The 19,707-nt window shown below is 32.9% G+C and overlaps 1 protein-coding gene across 1 annotated transcript; it reads right to left on the bottom strand.

Moving 5' to 3' along the window:
- Positions 1 to 414: 414 nt before the first annotated feature.
- On the bottom strand, positions 415 to 12,096 carry LOC145566703 (transcription factor RF2b-like). The gene is made up of 5 exons (XM_081626037.1): positions 11,999 to 12,096; positions 11,755 to 11,845; positions 10,021 to 10,147; positions 848 to 901; positions 415 to 587 (listed from the first exon to the last, which is right to left on the bottom strand). Exons 1-5 carry the CDS (start codon positions 12,094 to 12,096, stop codon positions 415 to 417), a joined length of 543 nt encoding a protein of 180 aa, XP_081482163.1.
- Positions 12,097 to 19,707: the final 7,611 nt, after the last annotated feature.

Below are 19,707 nucleotides of genomic sequence, written 5' to 3' on the forward strand. Positions count from 1 at the left end.
AGCAAGGTCTATCAACCTACTAACAAGTCTGCGATACGGTTCCGGATCAGAAAGAAGTGAGCCACTAGCTAAGCCAAGCTCGTGATTTTGCTCCATTTTGATCCCAATAATCCTGCTTCTGAAATGATGTCAAGAGTATATTTTCTTTGACATAAGAACAAGCCCGAAGAGCTACAAGCAACCTCAATGCCCAAAAAATATTTTAGAGTACCAAGATCTTTGATATGAAAACAATCACTAAGATATGCTTTGAAAACCCTTAAAGCAGCGGAATTATTGCTAGAAATAATGAGATCATCCACATAAATAAGTACATTAATTTGTACGACACCCTTTGTGTAAGTGAACAAAGAATAATCAGAGTACGATTGTATAAAACTTGTATGCCTTCAAAGATGAAGTTAGTTTGGAAAATCAACATCGAGGAGCCTGTTTTAGACCATACAAAGATTTTCGAAGGCGACATACCTTATTCGGATGAGATGATTCAAAACTTGGGGGAAGTTTCATGTATACTTCCTTTGCAAGATCACCATGAAAGAAGGCATTGTGAACTCCCGTTTGATGTAGCTCCCAATTTTTAGAAGCTGTAATAGCAAGAAAAGCTCGAACAATTACCATCTTAGCAGCGGGTGCAAAAGTTTCGGAGTAGTCAATGCCTTCTTTTTGATGATTTCCAAAACGACTAATCTAGATTTTAATCGTTCGATACTGCCATCGAAATTGTATTTTATTTTATACACCCATTGGCTTCCAAGCAGTCGTTTGCCGGGGGGAAGATCCTTCATTGTCCATGTCCCATTTTTTTCTAGAGCCTAAATTTCAGTTTGCATTGATCGTCTCCAACCTGCATCTTTCATAGCCTCCTTGAAAGATCTTGGCTCCTTGCCAGAAGTAATAGCTGCAATAAAATTTCGGTAATGTGGAGAAAAACTGTCACAATTAATATAATGCGCTATAGGATAAGGAGTACCTAAGGGATGCCTTGGAAACCGAGTGTTAGACGATGGAGATGATGATGGAGGTGAAGATGGACTGTGTTGCTATGATAGTGTGTGTCACATAATCCCGCAAAAGCACACTCGGAAATTTCTCACGCATGCCTTTACCTATTTGTTGTGTGGAAGACTGATCGGAGCTTGCATTGTTGTGCTGCTGATTCTGAGTTGCTGCCATTGGGGAAGAAAACTGCTGCCCCCCTGTCCGTGGCCACTACCAGCAACGCCAATGCTCTCGCCCGGGCCAGTGCATGCTGGTTTTCCAGCGGGTTAAGCAGCAGATGTGGTTGTAGGGAATATTTCAAGCATCCCATACTTGAGCCCCACTGTGATCATACACTTAAGCATGGTGGCGTCCAAAGGGAAGGAAGCTAGAGTAAAAGAGTCGCCAACAAGTTTTAGGAACTTGTAAACCGTTCACAGGGTGAAGGTTACACCCGTTCACGATCCATGAGATCGCTAACTCCATAGTGGTCTGGAACCATGACTGAATATTCGGGGATGAAGGTACAAATCCAACCTAAAAGAGATTGAACCTGCCCTAAATAGGCCTCTACTTTATTCTTCTCATATTCATGTGCGCTTTCTGACTAACATACAATCAATAGGTTAACCCTACACATGTTTAATCTATGTTGGTTGAATATTAATGCACAAGCAAATCTATTATTGGCGATCACTTGAATTATAATCATATTAGCCTAAACAAGATTATTAATTATCTTATTAAATGTGATTACAAGTACAAATTCCCTTTGAACATGCATAAAAGGCGTGATCAAGCAATAACAATAATAATATCAAGCAACATAACAATCATAATAATAATAATCACAATAATATTCAATCTTAATAAAGCATAATAATATTAGCAAGATCCTAGGCATGATACTAACAAGATTAATAACAAATTCTAGCATATCACTAAACATTAAAAATTAAAGCTTTATAAACCTAACATGATACTAACATGATAGAAGGAAAAAATAGGAAGCATCATAGAAACATGCATGATATTAGAAATCTTAGTTATTACCCTAAACACGATACTAGGAATCATAAAGACATACTAATATGATTCTAGGAATCAAAATAATTAAAGCATGATTTCTATATCAAAAGAATAACAATTAAATCACTTACTTGGATGCCTCGTATCTCTTTCCAATAACAAAATACACGCGTTAGTAACTTCAAGGAAAATAATAAATCAAACAATTAAATAATTGAAATAGGGATTTGGGACCAAACCCTCAGAAATTATCAACCTTTCACGTCTAGGGCGAAACAACTTCGAGCTTGGCTAGGTGTGTCTAAGACTAATATATGTGGAATTTTGTGAGAGGGAAGGTTTAGAAACAGAATAGAGAGAAAGAGAGAAAGCTTCTAGCTTTTAGAGAGAAAATATAGAGAGATGTTTATTGTGAATAATGATTGTTCAAAACAGGGAGGTACGACCCCTATTTATAGAAAAATAGTCCAAAAACGATAGAAAATACTTCAAGTTCTATACGAAATAAAGCTGGAATCTGTCGCCAGGCGACAGACGTTAGCGCCAGGAGACAGACGTTAGCGCCATGCGACAAACATTAGCGCCAGGCGACAGACTCTGTCGTCTGGCGACAAACTCTGTTGTTTGGCGCTAATTAAAAGATAAAACGCGCTTTGTACGGAATCCTTTTTTTAATATGATTAAGCAGCAAATTCCGTGTTTATCAAATTAAAATCGTATTTATCATAAAACACTTATTTTATTCCAAATAAAACTATTTAAAAATATAATTATCAATCCTAATACTATTAGAATTTAAAAGAACCTTCTAGATTATTCTAGAAGATTAAAATCAATCCTAATAAATTTCGGAATAATAATTAATAGGCCCTCCTCTAGATCATTGGGCTACATATAAAATTCATTTCGAGCCCAATTTAGTATTTTGACCACAACTTCCTCATTACTCATCAGAATTGGACTTATAATATATCGCTGGAAAGCTCTTTTTGACCCTGATCCAACTACACTATTATTGGACCCTTATCATGGAATAAACTAAATTGGACTGGATACTTTCATAAATAGAGTAAGAAAAGAAATGTTTTCAAAAACAGAAAGAAGTATTTTTATTAAAACAACCGCATCACAAGACTTTTCACACTTTCACTTCGTTCGATAATTAACTGACGTGAAAGGTATTCATCACTGGGTTTGGTTTTAGGGAGACACATTTGGATGTCTACAGTGGCGCTCTCAGCCAGCAGACTTCTAACGTGCAATGGCAGCGCTGGTGTGATTGGAGCCTCGACCTGGTGCGTAGGGACAGTGTAATCCCCCGTACTTTTAAATATTTTATAAATGAAATTTTATTTTTATTTATAATATATATTTGTATTTTTTCGGAATTTAATTTCAAAAGTTTTAAATTATTAATTTGAGTCGAAAATTATTTTAGTACAAATTATTTTATGAGCCTTTATTCTACAATTTATGACATACGAACAAAGCCAGTCCATTTCATTTACCTAATTGGCACATTAATTTTATGAAGCCCAATATTCTTACTTACCCTACACAACTCTCTCATATAAATACCCCATACATCCCCAAAATTTTCCCCACACAAAAAGGTTAGTAAATTCTCTTCTCCTTATTTTATTTCTTTATTTTTCCTTTATTTTTCTTTTCTTTTCCTTTTTTTTCTTCTCTTTTCTTTCTTTCTTTTTCTTCCTCTTTACGTGAGTTTTGACTCACCACCATTGCTGCCACCCAACTGCTGCGCCAGTCACCACCGTCAGTCACCGGTCGCCGCGCCCCTGACTGCCGGCGCACCACCAGCAGCCACGTGGCTGCTGTTCTCCCTCCCCTTATTCCTCCTTTGTTTTCTTATTTTGCTTAATGTTCATATAATTTGTTTTAGGTTTTGATTTTATAGTATAAAGTTTATATTTTTAGTATCAAATTCTTGTAATTCAAATTATAATTGTTGTTATAATTTTCATAATTTATAAATTATAAACCTAGGGTTTTAATTTATTTAAATTGGGATTTTAGGGTTCTAATAATCAATTAATTTAGGGCTTTTGTTCCTATTCAATTTCTAATGATTAATTAAGCATAAAAACATATTTTAAAGGAAGTTTTAAGGAGTTTTAATCAAATTTATATTGCTGGAAATTAGTTTGGGTATTAATTTGTGATTATTGGTTGTTTTCTTGGAAGTGATTATTCCCTAGAAGACTTTTGAGTGATTAAAAGTGGCACAAAGGATAGTTTATACGAGGTATGTACATGTCTACTTCGTTGTAAGTAGTATCATGTTTAGGTACCAAAAAGGAAAAAACTTAGTTTCATGTTTAGAGAACACTTGGATGGAAATTGTTTGGTTATACATTTAATTAATTCATGTGATTATATTAATGAGACATGTTTTGGTGAATTGATTATGTTTGTATGGAATGTTGATACAAGCATGTTTTTATTGGATTGGTTTATTAACCATATTTTGATTATTGAAGGATTGAAATAAAATGGTTTAAGTGGAATGAATTTATTAATTATTCCACAAGGTTATTATTATTTTATTTATTACTCAAGCATGACTTGTTAGTATGTTGAGTAAAAATGGATTAAGCCAAAATGGCTAGGTGGGTTAACTATGTTCAACAATTTTGGATAATTTGAAAGCTTAAAGGAATTAAAGGTCAATTTGTTATGTGATCACCATTGTCCTAAATAGATTAAAAGTGAATTGATGTATGATTGTTATATATGGTCTACTTGAATGAGTCGGCTATTAATCAAAATTGTAATCACGTAAAGTGAAACAAGGATGAGCAATAAAACTCTGGAAAGTGTGCACTTCTAGAGTATTGACAGTTATGGGTTGGGGTACACGGTGGTAGCCCGTGGCTTTTCGAGGCTTGTTTTATCAACATGTCCTCTTCTCTTTTGGTATTTACATTTTTATTTTATAATGAAAGTTAGATGGGATCCTAAACTAACTTTGTGAGAATGGAGTCGCGCCCATTCTTGCATTGCGCTAAACTTTTATTTTAAATGGTCAATTGGGACCAAAATGATTTGGTGGGTTGGACAACCTCGTCTATTGCTTACTCCAAATTAAATTAATCAAATTGCATATAAAGAGTCAAGTGTTTGGAATTGGTTATGTTGAGTCAATTGAATTGTCTAAGTGTGGAGTCTTGATTAATGAATTTGTGTTGTATGTTTATTTACTTTAATTAATTGAACATATGCTAGGTTTGGAATGTTATAGCTTGTATGTACTCAGCTTTGCTAATTGCGTGCTTTTGTATGTGTTACTTTTGGTCATGGCCTTCGCCTTTCAATGACCCTGTGATGATCCAATTATTACACTTGTATTATTGGGGAGCAGTATTGCACAGGTTAGCTTGATGATGTGAAGTTTGGGAATTTAACATACGCATTGTCAAGGGATTGGTGTGATTGAAAGTATTTGTTCTTTGTGTTGAACTTATTTATGTTTTACTATTTTAATTATGTTTTGGGATTTTGAATATTGGTTTGGTTTTAATAAGGGCCTTTATGGTTCCAATTTGTAAGCTTTGACTTATTGGTTTTCTAAATTATATTATTTAACTTTTAAGTTGGATTTTCCGCTGCGATACTTTGATAAAGCCTTAACGTTTTAACACGTGGCGGTAACATGACAATGGTTCTCCTCTATTTTTATTTAAAGTAAGTGATTTGGAAAAGGGAGAATTATTGGGGTGTTACAGACAGCCTCGGCCTAGTGCGTAGGAGCTTCTTGAGGCATATAGCCTTGTTCAACCTCATGTTCTTGAAATCCCATATTCACATTATCAAAATCATATGGCACATCCACACACATTGGAACAATATTTTCCGGAATAATGTTTGATGAAAATGGATCAAGAAAAGGAAAAAAAACATCTTCAAAGAATTTAACATCTCGGGACACAAAAAATTCTTTTGAATCAAGATCAAACAGTCTCCAACCTTTCTTCCCAAACGGATAGCCAACAAAGACACATTTATGACTCCGACTTGCAAATTTATCACCCTTAGCTTTTTTATTGTGAGCAAAACAAAGACACCCAAAAGTGCAAATGGTAGTGTAAGATGGGTTTGTGCTAAATAAAATTTCATAGGGAGATTTATTATGCAAGAGAGGGGAAGGAGTTCCGTTTATTAAATGTGCGGCAACAAGGACACTTTCACCCCAAAAATATATAGGCAAATTAGCTTGAAATCTCAGAGCTCTACCTAAATTAAAAATATGTTTGTGTTTTCTCTCAACTCAACCATTTTGTTGCGGTGCCAACACATGATGTTTGAAATAAAATGTCAATTGCATTAAAGAAATCACGCAAACAATTGAAATTCGGTGTTGTTGTCACTTTGAACTATTTTAATTGTTTGAGAAAACTGTCTATCCACCATCGCCACAAAAGACATAAACATACGGAAAACCTCCATTTTATCAACAAGCAAATAAATCCAAACAGCACGAGAGAAATCATCAACTATAGTAAAAAAATATCGAGCACCACAAGACGATGCATGTCTATAAGAACCCCATAAATCACAATGAATTTTTTCAAATATTCTAGAGGCTTTATTCTCACTTAAAGGAAAACTAGATCTAGGGTGTTAAGCACGAAAGCAAACTTCACATGCTTTATTTAAACTACCCTTACAATTATGAACAAGAGGGAGAAGTTTTACAACTTTTTCCGACAGATGACCCATACGCTTGTGCCATAAATCTAACAATGCCGAAGATACAGAAACAACCACATGTTGCACCGAAGCTTGTCCGTCGAAATAAAATAGTCCATCTCGCCTAACACTCGTTCCAATTAGCTCCCTCGACTAGTCCTGTATAGCACACATATTAGAGTTAAATTGGAAAGTGTGATTTGTATCATTGATCAATTGAGATGCCGAAATTAAATTGCAACACAAATCAGGGACAAATAACACTTGGTTAAGAACAATTTTTAATGATAATCGAACCGAGCCTTCCTTTGTGGCGTTTACAGTTTTTCCATTCAGAAGTCCTACCGAACAATGAGAGATTATTCGAGTATCAGATAACCATTTTTCATTGCTTCTGACATGCCTAGATGCACCTGTATCAACAATCCAAAATTCGTTGTCAAACTCACTATTCAAGCGATCATCGGGAATTTTAGTATTACCAAGAAATTAAAACCGAGGATTGCTTTCCATTGTTCGGCTGTAAAAGTTTGTGAGGGACCACCCGAAGAGTCCATGTTGCCTGCATTAGAAGACCCGGTTGCTGTTGCGTTGGCCCGAGTTTGAGGTCTCCCTTTGGTGTCTGACTATTGTGACTTGCCGCACTTAGAGGGATTCGACCACCACTCCGGGTATCCATTTAATTCAAAAAAACCAGAGACCAAGTGGCCGTTTTTCTTGCAGTAAGTACAATGCAGACCCGACTTATCAGGTTTGTCCTCCGTGGCTGCGGATTTTGGCTTTCCTGTACTCGTTCGAAGGGAAAACCCGACGGCTTCAGGGGGCTGCTCATCAGGAACTTGTTTAGCAAGCCGAACTCCCTCATCTTGTGAAGCCAACTGATATGCTCGATCAAGGGATGGGAGAGGGTCTTGTGATAATATGTTGGTGCGGGTCTAAGCATAGTGGTCAGTATATAAGCCCATCAAGAACTCATGAAGACGAGTGGTCTCACGATGTTTTTCATGTTCTACACAACTGTGCAATTCACACAACAAGAACAAGTCATTATCGGCTCATGATTATTCAATTCTTCCCATAAGGCAGTCAATTTACCAAAATAGGAGGCAACCGACATATCCTTCGACTGCTCACACTTCGCTATTGAGGCCTTTAACTGTTGAATTCGAGGTCCACTAACAGTGGCAAACAGCGTCTTGAGAGTATCCCACAACCTCTTCGCATCTTTGTACTTGGAAAGAGTACTTTTTACCTCGGGATCAATAGTGTTCATGAGCCACGAAATCAACATAGCATGAATTGTATTCCAATCCGTTTGAGTACATGGAGAGGATGAAATTGTGATTGTCCCATCAAGGAAAACGAATTTACGATGTGCTACCTACGCGATTTGAACATCACCGGCCCATTCATCGTTATTTTCTCCACGAAGTCAGGTCGGAGTTATGAAATCCCTAGGTCTGTCACGAGGACCTAGGTAATAGGGAGAAGTAATGTCAATTCGTGGTGGTCGTTGCGGTGGAACATCATCACCGGCCATGGTGGTGATTTAGGGTTTTGTTATTATTATTATTTTTATTTTATTTTTTTACAGAATTTCCTGGCGACTGATACCATGCATGTCAAAGTAAGGCTTCAAGCTTACCCTCATTCGTTCATTCAATCATACATATAGAGTACATATTTCCCTAAAGCATATCAAAAGATATTCAAGATATTATCTTGAGCCTATAAACTAGGAAACTAAATATATGATGATAATAACAATGATATGATAATATTTCCTAATATTCCTAACAATATAAGAAAGAAAATTCTAAATTTTTCAAAGGAAGTTCCATTTTAATAAGTTTTGCAAACACAATACATAATAAGTTTCGAAACTATTTGCAACGCTAGAACTAGAAACAATAAGAACTATTGAAATCTCTATCTTGTTTATAGCCCATTGTTTAAGTCATCCCCATTGCCCGGCGGTGTCTGATACATAATTTCCATGTGCAATGTACTCAGTATGTTTTTTTCCATCCTCAAGCTTTCGTATTCAGCTGTGATTCAAAGAAAATAATTAATAATTTAGTCTTCTATATTATTCTTCTTAATTAAGCAACAATTCATTTGGAAAAAAAGAAACTATAACATTAAATAATGAGAAGTATTACAATGTTTACTTATTTGTTACTCCCTCCGTTCCACTTAATATATACTCGTAGAAGTGAAAAGAATAAGGAAAATTTGTTAAAAATAATCCCAACTTTCAAGTATTCGCTTTAAATAATCTCAACTTTGGATTATTATTAAATAATCCCAACTTTGGGGTGTATTCGCTCAAAACAGGCCCATGTGACCGGTAACCTGTTGAACAGGTAATTTTTTTTTTAAAGTTAATTGACACGCGTCATCGTGTTAATTATTGAAAATATATTTAAAAAATTAAAAAAATAAAATAAAATAAAATAACCCAACCCCAAGCCCCCAACCCACTACAACCACTGTCGTCGGGCCTGCCACCGCTTACCCCAAATACCCGGCCTAAGACAACTGCAGCCAGACCCCCTCCCCCACGCGGCCACGCTGGCCCACACCGGCACCACCCTAACCGATGCCCCTTTCCCTCAAACAACCAATCCCGCAGCCCTCGCCTGAAATCCTTAAAGTACCATCCCCCACCGCATAAAAACCCCTAGCTAGGGTTCCGATGGTGGGGGAGGGGCAGCTGGTGGTTTTTATGCTGTGGGGGAAGTGTTTTAGGGATTTTGGGTGGTCGGGTGGGTGGGATTTGGAGGGTTTTAGGCTACGAAGTTGGTGGTTTGGGGGGGAAAGGGAGCTACTGGCGTGAGAGACAGGAATCTGGTCGGCGCGTGGGTGGGGAAGGGGCTTTCGGCGGCCGCGGCTGTTGCGAGGAAGGTGGTTCGTGGGTGGTGGCTGGGTTACATTTTTAAAAAAAGTTTTTCTCTCTCTCTCTTTTTTTAAAATTTTTTTAATTTTTTTTAATTTATCAACCAACCACATGATGACACGTGTCACCTTAACCTATTATAACAAGTTAATAATCGGTTTGGGCCTGTTTTGAGCATGCATCCCAAAGTTGGGATTTTTTTAATAATAATTCAAAGTTGGGATTATTTAAAGCGAATCATGAAATTTGGGATTATTTTTAACAAATTTTCCAAAGAACAAAAAGGATCAATGGGAGTAGCAATATTTATGTGAATATTGATTTTCAACTTCAAATTAACTTAATATTGTAATCAAATAGGTCGCAAACTCGTAACTAGATTATTTATATATAATACTTACCATTAGCAACACGGGATTGATGATCAAGCACTGCTAACTGGCTCCTCAATTCATTATTCTCGTAAGTTAGTATTGCATTTTGTGCTTGGCATGATGCAACTTGGGTAGACAAAAATGCTATCTTCTCCTATATTTGAATGAAATTTCAAATGGTTAGACAAACTAAAAGGATAAATAATAGGAGTAATATAACTTCGATATAAATGGGAGAAACAGCTTGTGGTGTGCTTTAAAATTACTACCTTACTTCTCGGTTCTCTTTTAATCAAATCACTAGGTTAATCCCGTGCGATGCACGGTTTTATCAAAATATATAACGATGAATATATAATCTTTAGTTATATTGAGAACAATCAACTTTTTCTGTTTATTTAGGAACCAAAAAAAATAAAAATAAAAAAAAATGGTTGATTTCCTATGATTAGCAAATTTGTACAATTATATAATAGTATGTGGAAGCATCTACTCCGTATTTGATTTTTTTTTTTTTTTTTTAAAAAAAAAATAGTTGTAGTCAATATTTATAATCTAATTTTCAAATTTCAAAGCAATTTAAGGAAGCAGCTTAGCTTTAAAATAAAAAATAAAAAAAATAGCGATGATGTCATCAATGCATTTAGGCGGGAAAAAATTTCATAAAAAAGTGACACGTATACAACTTTAGAGAAGGATGATGTCAGTGGTTTCTACTTTAGTTATAGTTATAGATTTTCCATATTAATCTGTTGTTCTCTTTACTCCGCATTTTATGTTTGATTTACTCCGATCCTTACCATCTTTCCCTTTTAATTATTCAATGATTATTACTTTTTTTTATACACCGCTCTTTATTTAACTTTTCTTACATGAACTCACCCTTATTAGAAAAGTGATGCGTCTAATAAAAAAACAGAGAAAGTATTTTGCAAAAATTATGCAAATTTCAAAAAAAAAAATAATACTCATTTCTTGTGATTGAGTATTAAAAATTGAAAACTTTACAGAGCAAATATCGAAAAGACAAAAAGTAATTAATTATAAGTTTAATCACTATTAAAAATAATTTAAGTTCATCGAAGATAATTTAATTTTTGTTCAAGTACTAATTTAGCATAAATTATTTTAGTAAATATTAGATGAAGAGAACAAGGTTCTACTTTGGTGTACTCAATTACATTTTCTATGACACTTCATCGTTCTCTATTACTAATTGACCATTAGTCAAACTTTATTTTAATCACAATCTTAAAATTTTCATGAGTCACTAAGTTTGAAATGGTATTATTGTGTAACTACATCTATTTACTACGAGTATTTATGATTACTCGCCATAACTGTTTTATCTTTAGAACATTAAAGAAAGAAAAAGGACTAGAAGAAGTATATGGTAATAATAATTATTAACGATTAAGTGCATTACATATGACTAATGATGCAATCAATGCTTCTACTTAAATGTAATAAAGAATGTGAAAATACCTCAAATTATTATAATTAAGGTCACATTAAATATAAATATTCATATTTACTCATAAAGATTTTGCATAAATAAGGTGACAACCCTAATTACTCTCACATTGAACACAATACCATGCATGCATAAAAACTTTAAGACATCAATTAGTTTCTATTTGACCTAAGAATTATATGTTGACTTTGTTTCAAAAAAAAAAAAAAAAATAATTATATGTTGACTTTAAGGATTTCCATTTTCTACATATTTTAATCCGTGCTAAAGATAAGAAGAGAGAAAACCTCAATTTCATTTGCTGCTATTTGTAGCTCCTGTATGCGCTCTTGCTTCTTATAGTAACATTTTTTAGCGTACAATCTGTTTAATAGCAATCTGAAATGCATGTATATATACATACATAAGATAAAAAAAACATAAGAAGCCTTAGTATGGATGTTCTTATTAAACTTATGATGTAAATAATTCTCATGTAAATTCTTCGAATAATTTAGATTAACTAGTAGAAGATGCAATATTAAATTTAACCTTCTAAGCCTTTCAGGGTCAGAGTCGGCTGCATCCTTAGGGAGGCTTTGCCCTTCTTGGTTGTTTGTGGTGCCAGACTTCTTGTTGGATGCATCCATATTTTTTGCTATAGAAACATATGTAATCACAAGATATATAAAAGTTTGTAAATTTAATAAAAATAATTTCATTAAATATATAGCATATATGTTTAAAAAAGTTATTGTGAACTTGTAATCACTTAAATATAATATTATTGTAAATCACTATTCGAGTCAATCCAATTTAATTATTTTAGCGGTCATCAATATCTTAATAATTGATCCATTAACAATAAAACTCAATTATTACAAACAAACTTACCCAAAATTTGGCTGATAGATAAATGGAAAAACATACTTCCAGTAATGAATCAAAATTAATACAAAATGAATCCCTAATCTTTTCAATATTAATAATACATATATGGCTTAATGTTAAATTTTTGTATGTGACTGGCCATATGGTGCGGCAGGGTTTACTTATAAGGTGTTACTTATAGGTGTTACTTGTATTGTGGGGTTACTTGTAGGGTGTTACTGATTTTGGTCGGGTGTTACTTGTATTCTTGGGTTACTTGTATGGTGTTACTGGTTTTAATCAGGGGTTACTTGCAGCGTGTTACTTGTTTGGTATGGGGTTACTTGTAAGGGTTACTCATAATACAAATAACCCCAAAATACAAGTAACACTTACAAGTAACTCATACAAGTAACCGAAAATACAAGTAACCCTTGACAAAAACCAGTAACACCCTACAAGTAACCCTTGCCGCACCATGTGACCTGCCGCACTGAAAAACCTCTGTGACTTAATTAGTTACTACTCTATAAAACGACAAAAAGGAACCAAAAAAAAAAAAAAAAAAAAAACCAAAATTAGCAACAAAAAAACCATGTATGACATGATGTAGATTACAAATAAGAAACTCGATAGACTTACATTTTCAGAAATGATTATGTACTTCAAGGTCGAGAAATGTAATATACTTCGTATTAATTTATGCAAGTGAATTTATAAGTATAATGTTCTCTGATGTTGTCACATCTATTTATTTATAATATGGCCATATGTTACACTAATTATGACAATTTAATTACTTACCTATTTATGTATTTATAGCTACGTAGTCATATGTACTACTCACACAGTTTACATTGAAACTTAATAATGATAGTCTTCACCTTTAATTAAATAACCTAACCAAGTAAGGTACAATAATAAAGATATTCTTTATTAAGGTTATGAATACATATTAATTTATTAATGGTGATACTTATGCATTGCATGTGAATAATTATACTACTTCCTTCCACAAATATTGCAACAATTACTATTTTCAAAAGTTTCATAAATACTGCAATAATTTCCTATTTGTTCAAGCTAAGGGCTAGTTTGGCATTGTTTTTTGTTTTTAGTTTTTAGTGTTTTAGAAAATAAAAAACCAAAACAGGAAATAAAAAAAAAGGTGTTTCCACTAAATTGTTGTCAGTTTTCAAAATTATCATGTTTAATAAATTTGACTAATTTTTTATTCATTATAAGACATATATCATTGATTTTGAAAAACAAAAAACCAAAAAAAACAGAAACCACAGTGATGCCAAACAAACCCTAAATTTTCTCACTTTAATTTCTAGCTGTTTCATAATCACATGGGTCCCTATCTTAATTCCTCTCTATCTATCTCATCTTCTTAAAAATTTTGTCCCATTTCCATGTTACAATATTAGAGAAACAGATGAAGTATAAGTGTATTACATAAATTTTTGTGTAACATAATAATGTTGTAATATATATTTCCCATAAGAATCAATAATTTAGGTCTAACAAACCAATTTAATTTCATTGTAACACATACATCATGAGACTCATATGTCAAATTACAAATGTGTGATACTAATAATTTTAGGGAAAAATTTCCAAAAATAATACAACCTTTAGCCCATTCTTTTTTAATAATACAATCTTTGGATTATTTTGTAATAATACACCCTTTAGGGAGTGTTAATTTTAAATAAGACAAAATTGAATTTTTGTACTACTACAAAAAAGGGAATAGAGAACGGTTGAAATAGGCCTTATAAAATGACTCAAAGCGTTGTTTTGCTAAGCGATGTGTAAAGTTTATAGAATGGGCACAAGAGGCGTTCTATATGCAAGGGAAAAGAGAACAGGTACAAGAGGCGTTCTATATGCAAAAGATAACCGTTCTCTTTTCTACTTCATATGCTTATAAAAAATGAATAAAAGAGAACGGTTAGCTAAGATAACCGTTCTCTTTGATGATTTTTTTTTTTAAAAAAAATATAATAATTTTGCAGCACGGAGGTTGCATCTGTACTAATCTACATCATCAATCAATAAATCAAATTGAATTTAAATTGTAAAACTCGAAGTCAATCAAATACTAAATTAAAACAAACTTTATCATCATATTCAACTAAATACATCTCCTGTACATTTTGTTACAATTCAAGTGAATAAAAATCGAAGAACATGATATTGATAAATGATTCCAGGAAGATCTTTAAGAATTTCTTCTCCTTTTATGTCCGATGAATCTGTTGAAATAAAAAAATAAAAAAATTATAAATGTATGAGATACATTGATAATAAAAATAAAACATCTTTAACAATATTATGTTCAATCATATGTTTGTCGACATTTTCAACAAAATAAATCAATTTAAACTTAATATCCTTGAAAAAAAAAACAGTAGATGAATCATCTATCTTATCAATAACAAAACAAAACAATGAATGAACACAAAACTATACATCATTTCAAAATTAATCAACAAACACAAAAATTCAGTAATTAAAATCAAAAGATCTCACCTTAATCGGATGAAAATTAACAAATAAAAATAGATGTGGGGAAAGAATAAGCACAAAAAATACATGATAATTAACAATGAACTAATAGAACTCCATTTTAAAGTCATTAGCACAGGTAAACAGGTTCAAACAAAAACTGATGCTCATAAGAATTTGACAATCAATTCCAATTATGAAGAAATCGATGTTTATGTAAAATCGAAGAGGGAGAGAGAAGTTGACCTTCTTGACGAAACCATTGATGGAAGAATTGAAATTGGAGTGTGGAAATTGGACAGCCATAATCGTTCAGGGGAGAGAATCTTCGAGTTTTGTCTTCGTTGCATTGCTTGTTGTTCTGCCATTGTTGAAGCTCTAAATTTGGGCATTTTATACCGAGGACAAGATGGGTGTTTTGCAATTAGAGAATGTGATGGAGTTAAGGTTAGAGCGAGCAATGGAGAACTCTAAACCAGATCTGATAATATAAGAGAAACAAAGAAAAAGAAAAATTTTGAAGAAGGGAAAGGGAAAGAAGCCATTAATGGCTGATAGTATGAGATAGGGTTTGAGAAAATGAGAAAGGTGTTCAAATCCACAAGGAATGAAATAGGGTTTGCCATTTTTTTTTTTTTTTTTAAAATCAAATAGAACGGCTAACTAAGAAATGCGTTCTATATAATAAAATTATAATTTAATAAAAATAATAAATACTACCTCCGTTACAGATTATGTGCAACGATTTGACATAAAACAGAGAGGAAAAATGTCTAATCGTTGCACATAACCTGTAACGGAGGTAGTAAATCAAATAGAACTATTAACTTAGACAGGCGTTCTATATAATCTTGGAGATCGCCTATCTAAGTCAACTGTTCTATATCTTGCATTTCTTATTCTAGTTTTTGCAGTAGTGCGATCGGTAGAGTTTGAGGAGGGAGAATTATTTTATGTTGTCAAGCCGAGTTCGTCTTATTTTCCTACCCTTTTTACCTACTATTCAAAACTATTTGTACTCTTTGGGGTTCGTATTATTGTTGTTTGCCAAAAGTTGTGTGGTCTTTGCTGTTACGTCCATTCTTCAGTTTTCGATGGAACGAATGATATAAAGCCAACAATGGTAAAATTTGGTATCTCCTTAAGCAAGCTAGAAGTCTTCTACTTGGTTTTTCGGTTCGGCTAGTTCATGTAAGGAAGTTGTATTGTAGTTGCATCTATAATGTTGGTACCATTGAAGCTAGTAAAGCTTCATTGGGTTGTTTAACAAACTTACTCCTAGGTGTGTAATTTTAATTTCATCAATTAAGCTGTTGTTAAAAAAAAAAAAAAAAAAAAAAAAAAAAAACAACAACCGATGAATAGAGTAAAATATATATTTTCTGATCAATATAAGAATTTTATTTAAATGTTATACTAAAATAGATATAATGGTACAATTAATATGATACATAGCATTTAATATTTTATTATTTAAAATTAATTTACTATATTAAGATTGAACTTATTGGAATTTATTAGACCTGATTGAATTTATTGGACCTTATTAGACCTATTAAATTTATTTGAACTTATTACAGTAAACTTATTGAAATTATTAAAACTTATTAGACCTGATTAAACTTATTGAATCTTAATTGAAATTAAATTATCTGATCTTATATGAATTTATTTAAATTTATATGAACCTATATTTTTAAGGTAAAGAGACCACGCCTTAAGGTGATGGTCATCACTTCAAAACAAGGGAACCCAACATACATTACAAGCATCACGTTTATTTCATTCTCCTCCATATCTCACATTCAATAACAATTGAGGACCATTACTTAATTGTCAATTAAGAACAAATTATTGGCTTAAGTCTAGAACAAAATGTCATGTGACATATACTTCGTATATGGAAGAGAATAAAATAAATGCGGTGCTTGTTGATTCATGTTTTTTACAAGTATGATTTTGTGTACTAATACAATTATTATCTATATTTTGAACTAAATGCTAGTTTAGGACAATTTGTATTATAGGGATGGCAATAGGTACGGTCTAGTACGTGATATCTAGACTCGTATCTGGATTTTTCAATCCATACACATACCCTACCCGAACCCTTAGGATCTAAAATTTTAAGACCCTTACCTAGATCCTATGGGTCTAGCAGTGTCTAGGTACAGTCCAATATGGGTCATTCACTAACCTTTTTCCCAAATTTTAATTGTCTATTTTTCATTGTACGATTGCATGTATTTGTGCAAAAAAACAAATAAACTAATACATTAAAACATGACCAATTAGTTTGACATATCGTGAAATAATTAAATAAAACAATATTAGAATGATAAATAAATGAATTATTATTATCCATAAGCACATTACAATTTAAAGTCTTGTAAGATTAAGTGCACAACTAGAAAATTAATAGCCTACTCTATTTATAATCGTCTTTCGTATCATACTCGATTTCATCTTAACATCCTACAAAATCAACATCCTTAAGATTTTTTTCTATTTGATTTTGAAACTTTTTCTAAGTCAATATATTGTGAGGGTTTATGTACGCCTGTAAGGGTTCGGTTAAGGTAGGGTATGGGTAGGGTCTGGGTCTGAAAACATTATACCCGAACCCTTACCCTACCCGATGCCACCTAAACCCATACCCTACATGTACCCATAGGATCTAAAAAATAAGACCCGAACCCATATTTTAGGGTAGGGTTCAATAGGGTCTGAGTAGGGTTGTACATCATAAGACTAGAGACTACAACTTTCTTCTTGGCATGCGGTGATATTGTAGGTACAATTTGGTTTCGTATCTTATGCCCCGTTCATGAGAATTAACCAACTAAAAATTATACATGATTTCAGGTTATAATAATCAATCAATCAATAATATCAATAATCATCAATAATATATAATAAAAGACACACCAGCAATGACACATGTCATTTTTTAGTGTGTCACTTAGTGTTTTTTTTTTTTATAAATAAAATCTTTTACATAAATAATTGAATAAAAAAGATTTAATGTATCACTGCACAATATATATTAATACCATAAACTTAAGTAAGAATATAAAAATAAAATCAAATTCTAAACATAATTTATGATATTCAAAGTATGTATTGTGTACTACTCTACCATTTTTACAAGATTTTTTTTAAAAAAAAATTGTATTTAATTTATGTATGAAAAGGTTGCTAGGAAAGACAAAAAAAAATATTTTAAGTCAATTGATTATTGAAAAAAAAAAAGGCATAAGAGACAATGAAAGATACAGAGTAGTGAGTAAAAAAGAAACTCTATTTACGGGCTAAATACATATCGTTAAGATATTCATTTATTAACAAGAAAAGAATGATATAAATTTTTTGGTGAAATGTATTGTATATAAACATACATATATGCGTATTTTAAAATACTTATTTTTCTAATAATAGACTCCTTCATAAATCATAATAAAATCATTTTAAGAAGTAATAACTTAGGGTCTGTTCTGATTGACTGAACTGAATTGAATTGAACTGAACTGTATATTTTATGAGAGAATGAAATTAAGAATTGAATTGAACTGAACTGAAAATAATCTGAAAACAACAGACCCTTAGACAAATTAAATATATTATTTATTAAATAATAGTTATTGAAAATTAACGTGTATGGCACAAGATATAACCTAATAACTTAATATATTGCTCTAATAACTTAATAACTAATAACATAATAACCCTTTATTTGGTTACATATCAATAACATTAATTAGTTATTAATAATTTTAGTCATTGAGTCTTCAACCAAATTCGAACATTTTGGAAAGATATTAGCATAAAATTAAATTTGGGGAAAAAGTAGGATCTATACCATGTGAGAGAAAATGGGAATCATTCCTTTCTATAATAAAATATAAGTTTTTCAACTAAATCCATTCGAAAAAAAAAAAATAAATAAATAAATAAATAAATGTGTCAACTAAATAGGGACAAATTAAATGGAATATAAAAGGAAAAATTGAAAAGAATAATTCTACCTTTGACACATCTTTTTAAAATAATCTCACCTTTGCGTGTTCTAAAAATAATCCCATATGTATACCCTATATTCTCAAAATAAGCCTTTTACCTGTTAGTGAAATTAGTAACCGGTTTTGAAGGTATTTTGCCACGTATTGTCTTTTAATTGGTTATATTTATTTTTTTATTTATTTTTAAAAATTGAAGGAAAAAAAAAAAACACCTTCTTCTTCCTTGCTCTGCCACCCGGCGGAGCCACCCCTCCCTCGTCAGATCAGCTACCCGCCGGAACAGCCAAAAGCCGGCCAACCAGACCCAATCGCTGCCGCCCTCCTTGATTCCCTCCCACCTAATTCACCACCACCACCACATCCAGCCACCCACACACCGGAAAAAAACCCCAAACAATAACTTCCCTTCCCCGTCACTCGCTCACTCCCCACCTGAACCATTCACCCAAATCGACAACAACAAAAGCACAACCAGCTAGCTACCGGACTGCCATTTCCGCAAATTAACACCTCCAGCAGCACCGCTTCCGCCGCGTACAACATCAAAAACCGGTCAACAACAGCCGCATCATACTTTAGGTTCGCCAATTTAGCCCAATTTCAGATTAATTGAAGCCCCAATTCAGCACAATTTCAGATTAACTGAAGCCCCAATTCAGCCCAATTTCAGATTAATTGAAGCCCCAATTCTGCCATTGAAGGGGTGACGAAGGTAGGAGGTTTGATGAGCTTCAAAGGAGGAGAAGAAAGAGAAAGAGGATTTTGAGCGGTGGCTAAGCTCGCAGGATTGGGGGTCAGCGTTTAGTGGTGGTTGAGCCCGCAATTGATGTGCATTGGTTAGAGAAGGCAGGGGCA

This window comes from Chenopodium album, chromosome 11 (genome assembly GCF_948465745.1).
Source record: "Chenopodium album chromosome 11, dcCheAlbu1.1, whole genome shotgun sequence".
NCBI lineage: Eukaryota > Viridiplantae > Streptophyta > Magnoliopsida > Caryophyllales > Amaranthaceae > Chenopodium > Chenopodium album.

Bases quoted from the DNA above. Each gene is read 5' to 3' on its own strand.
- LOC145566703 (XM_081626037.1), bottom strand. From the start codon at position 12,096: ATGGATGCATCCAACAAGAAGTCTGGCACCACAAACAACCAAGAAGGG. The intron at 11,846-11,998 runs GTTAAATTTAAT...CATGCATTTCAG, and splicing joins GACCCTGAAAGGCTTAGAAG to ATTGCTATTAAACAGATTGT. The intron at 902-10,020 runs GTAAGTATTATA...ATTTTATTGCAG, and splicing joins TCAATCCCGTGTTGCTAATG to CTATTACTTCTGGCAAGGAG.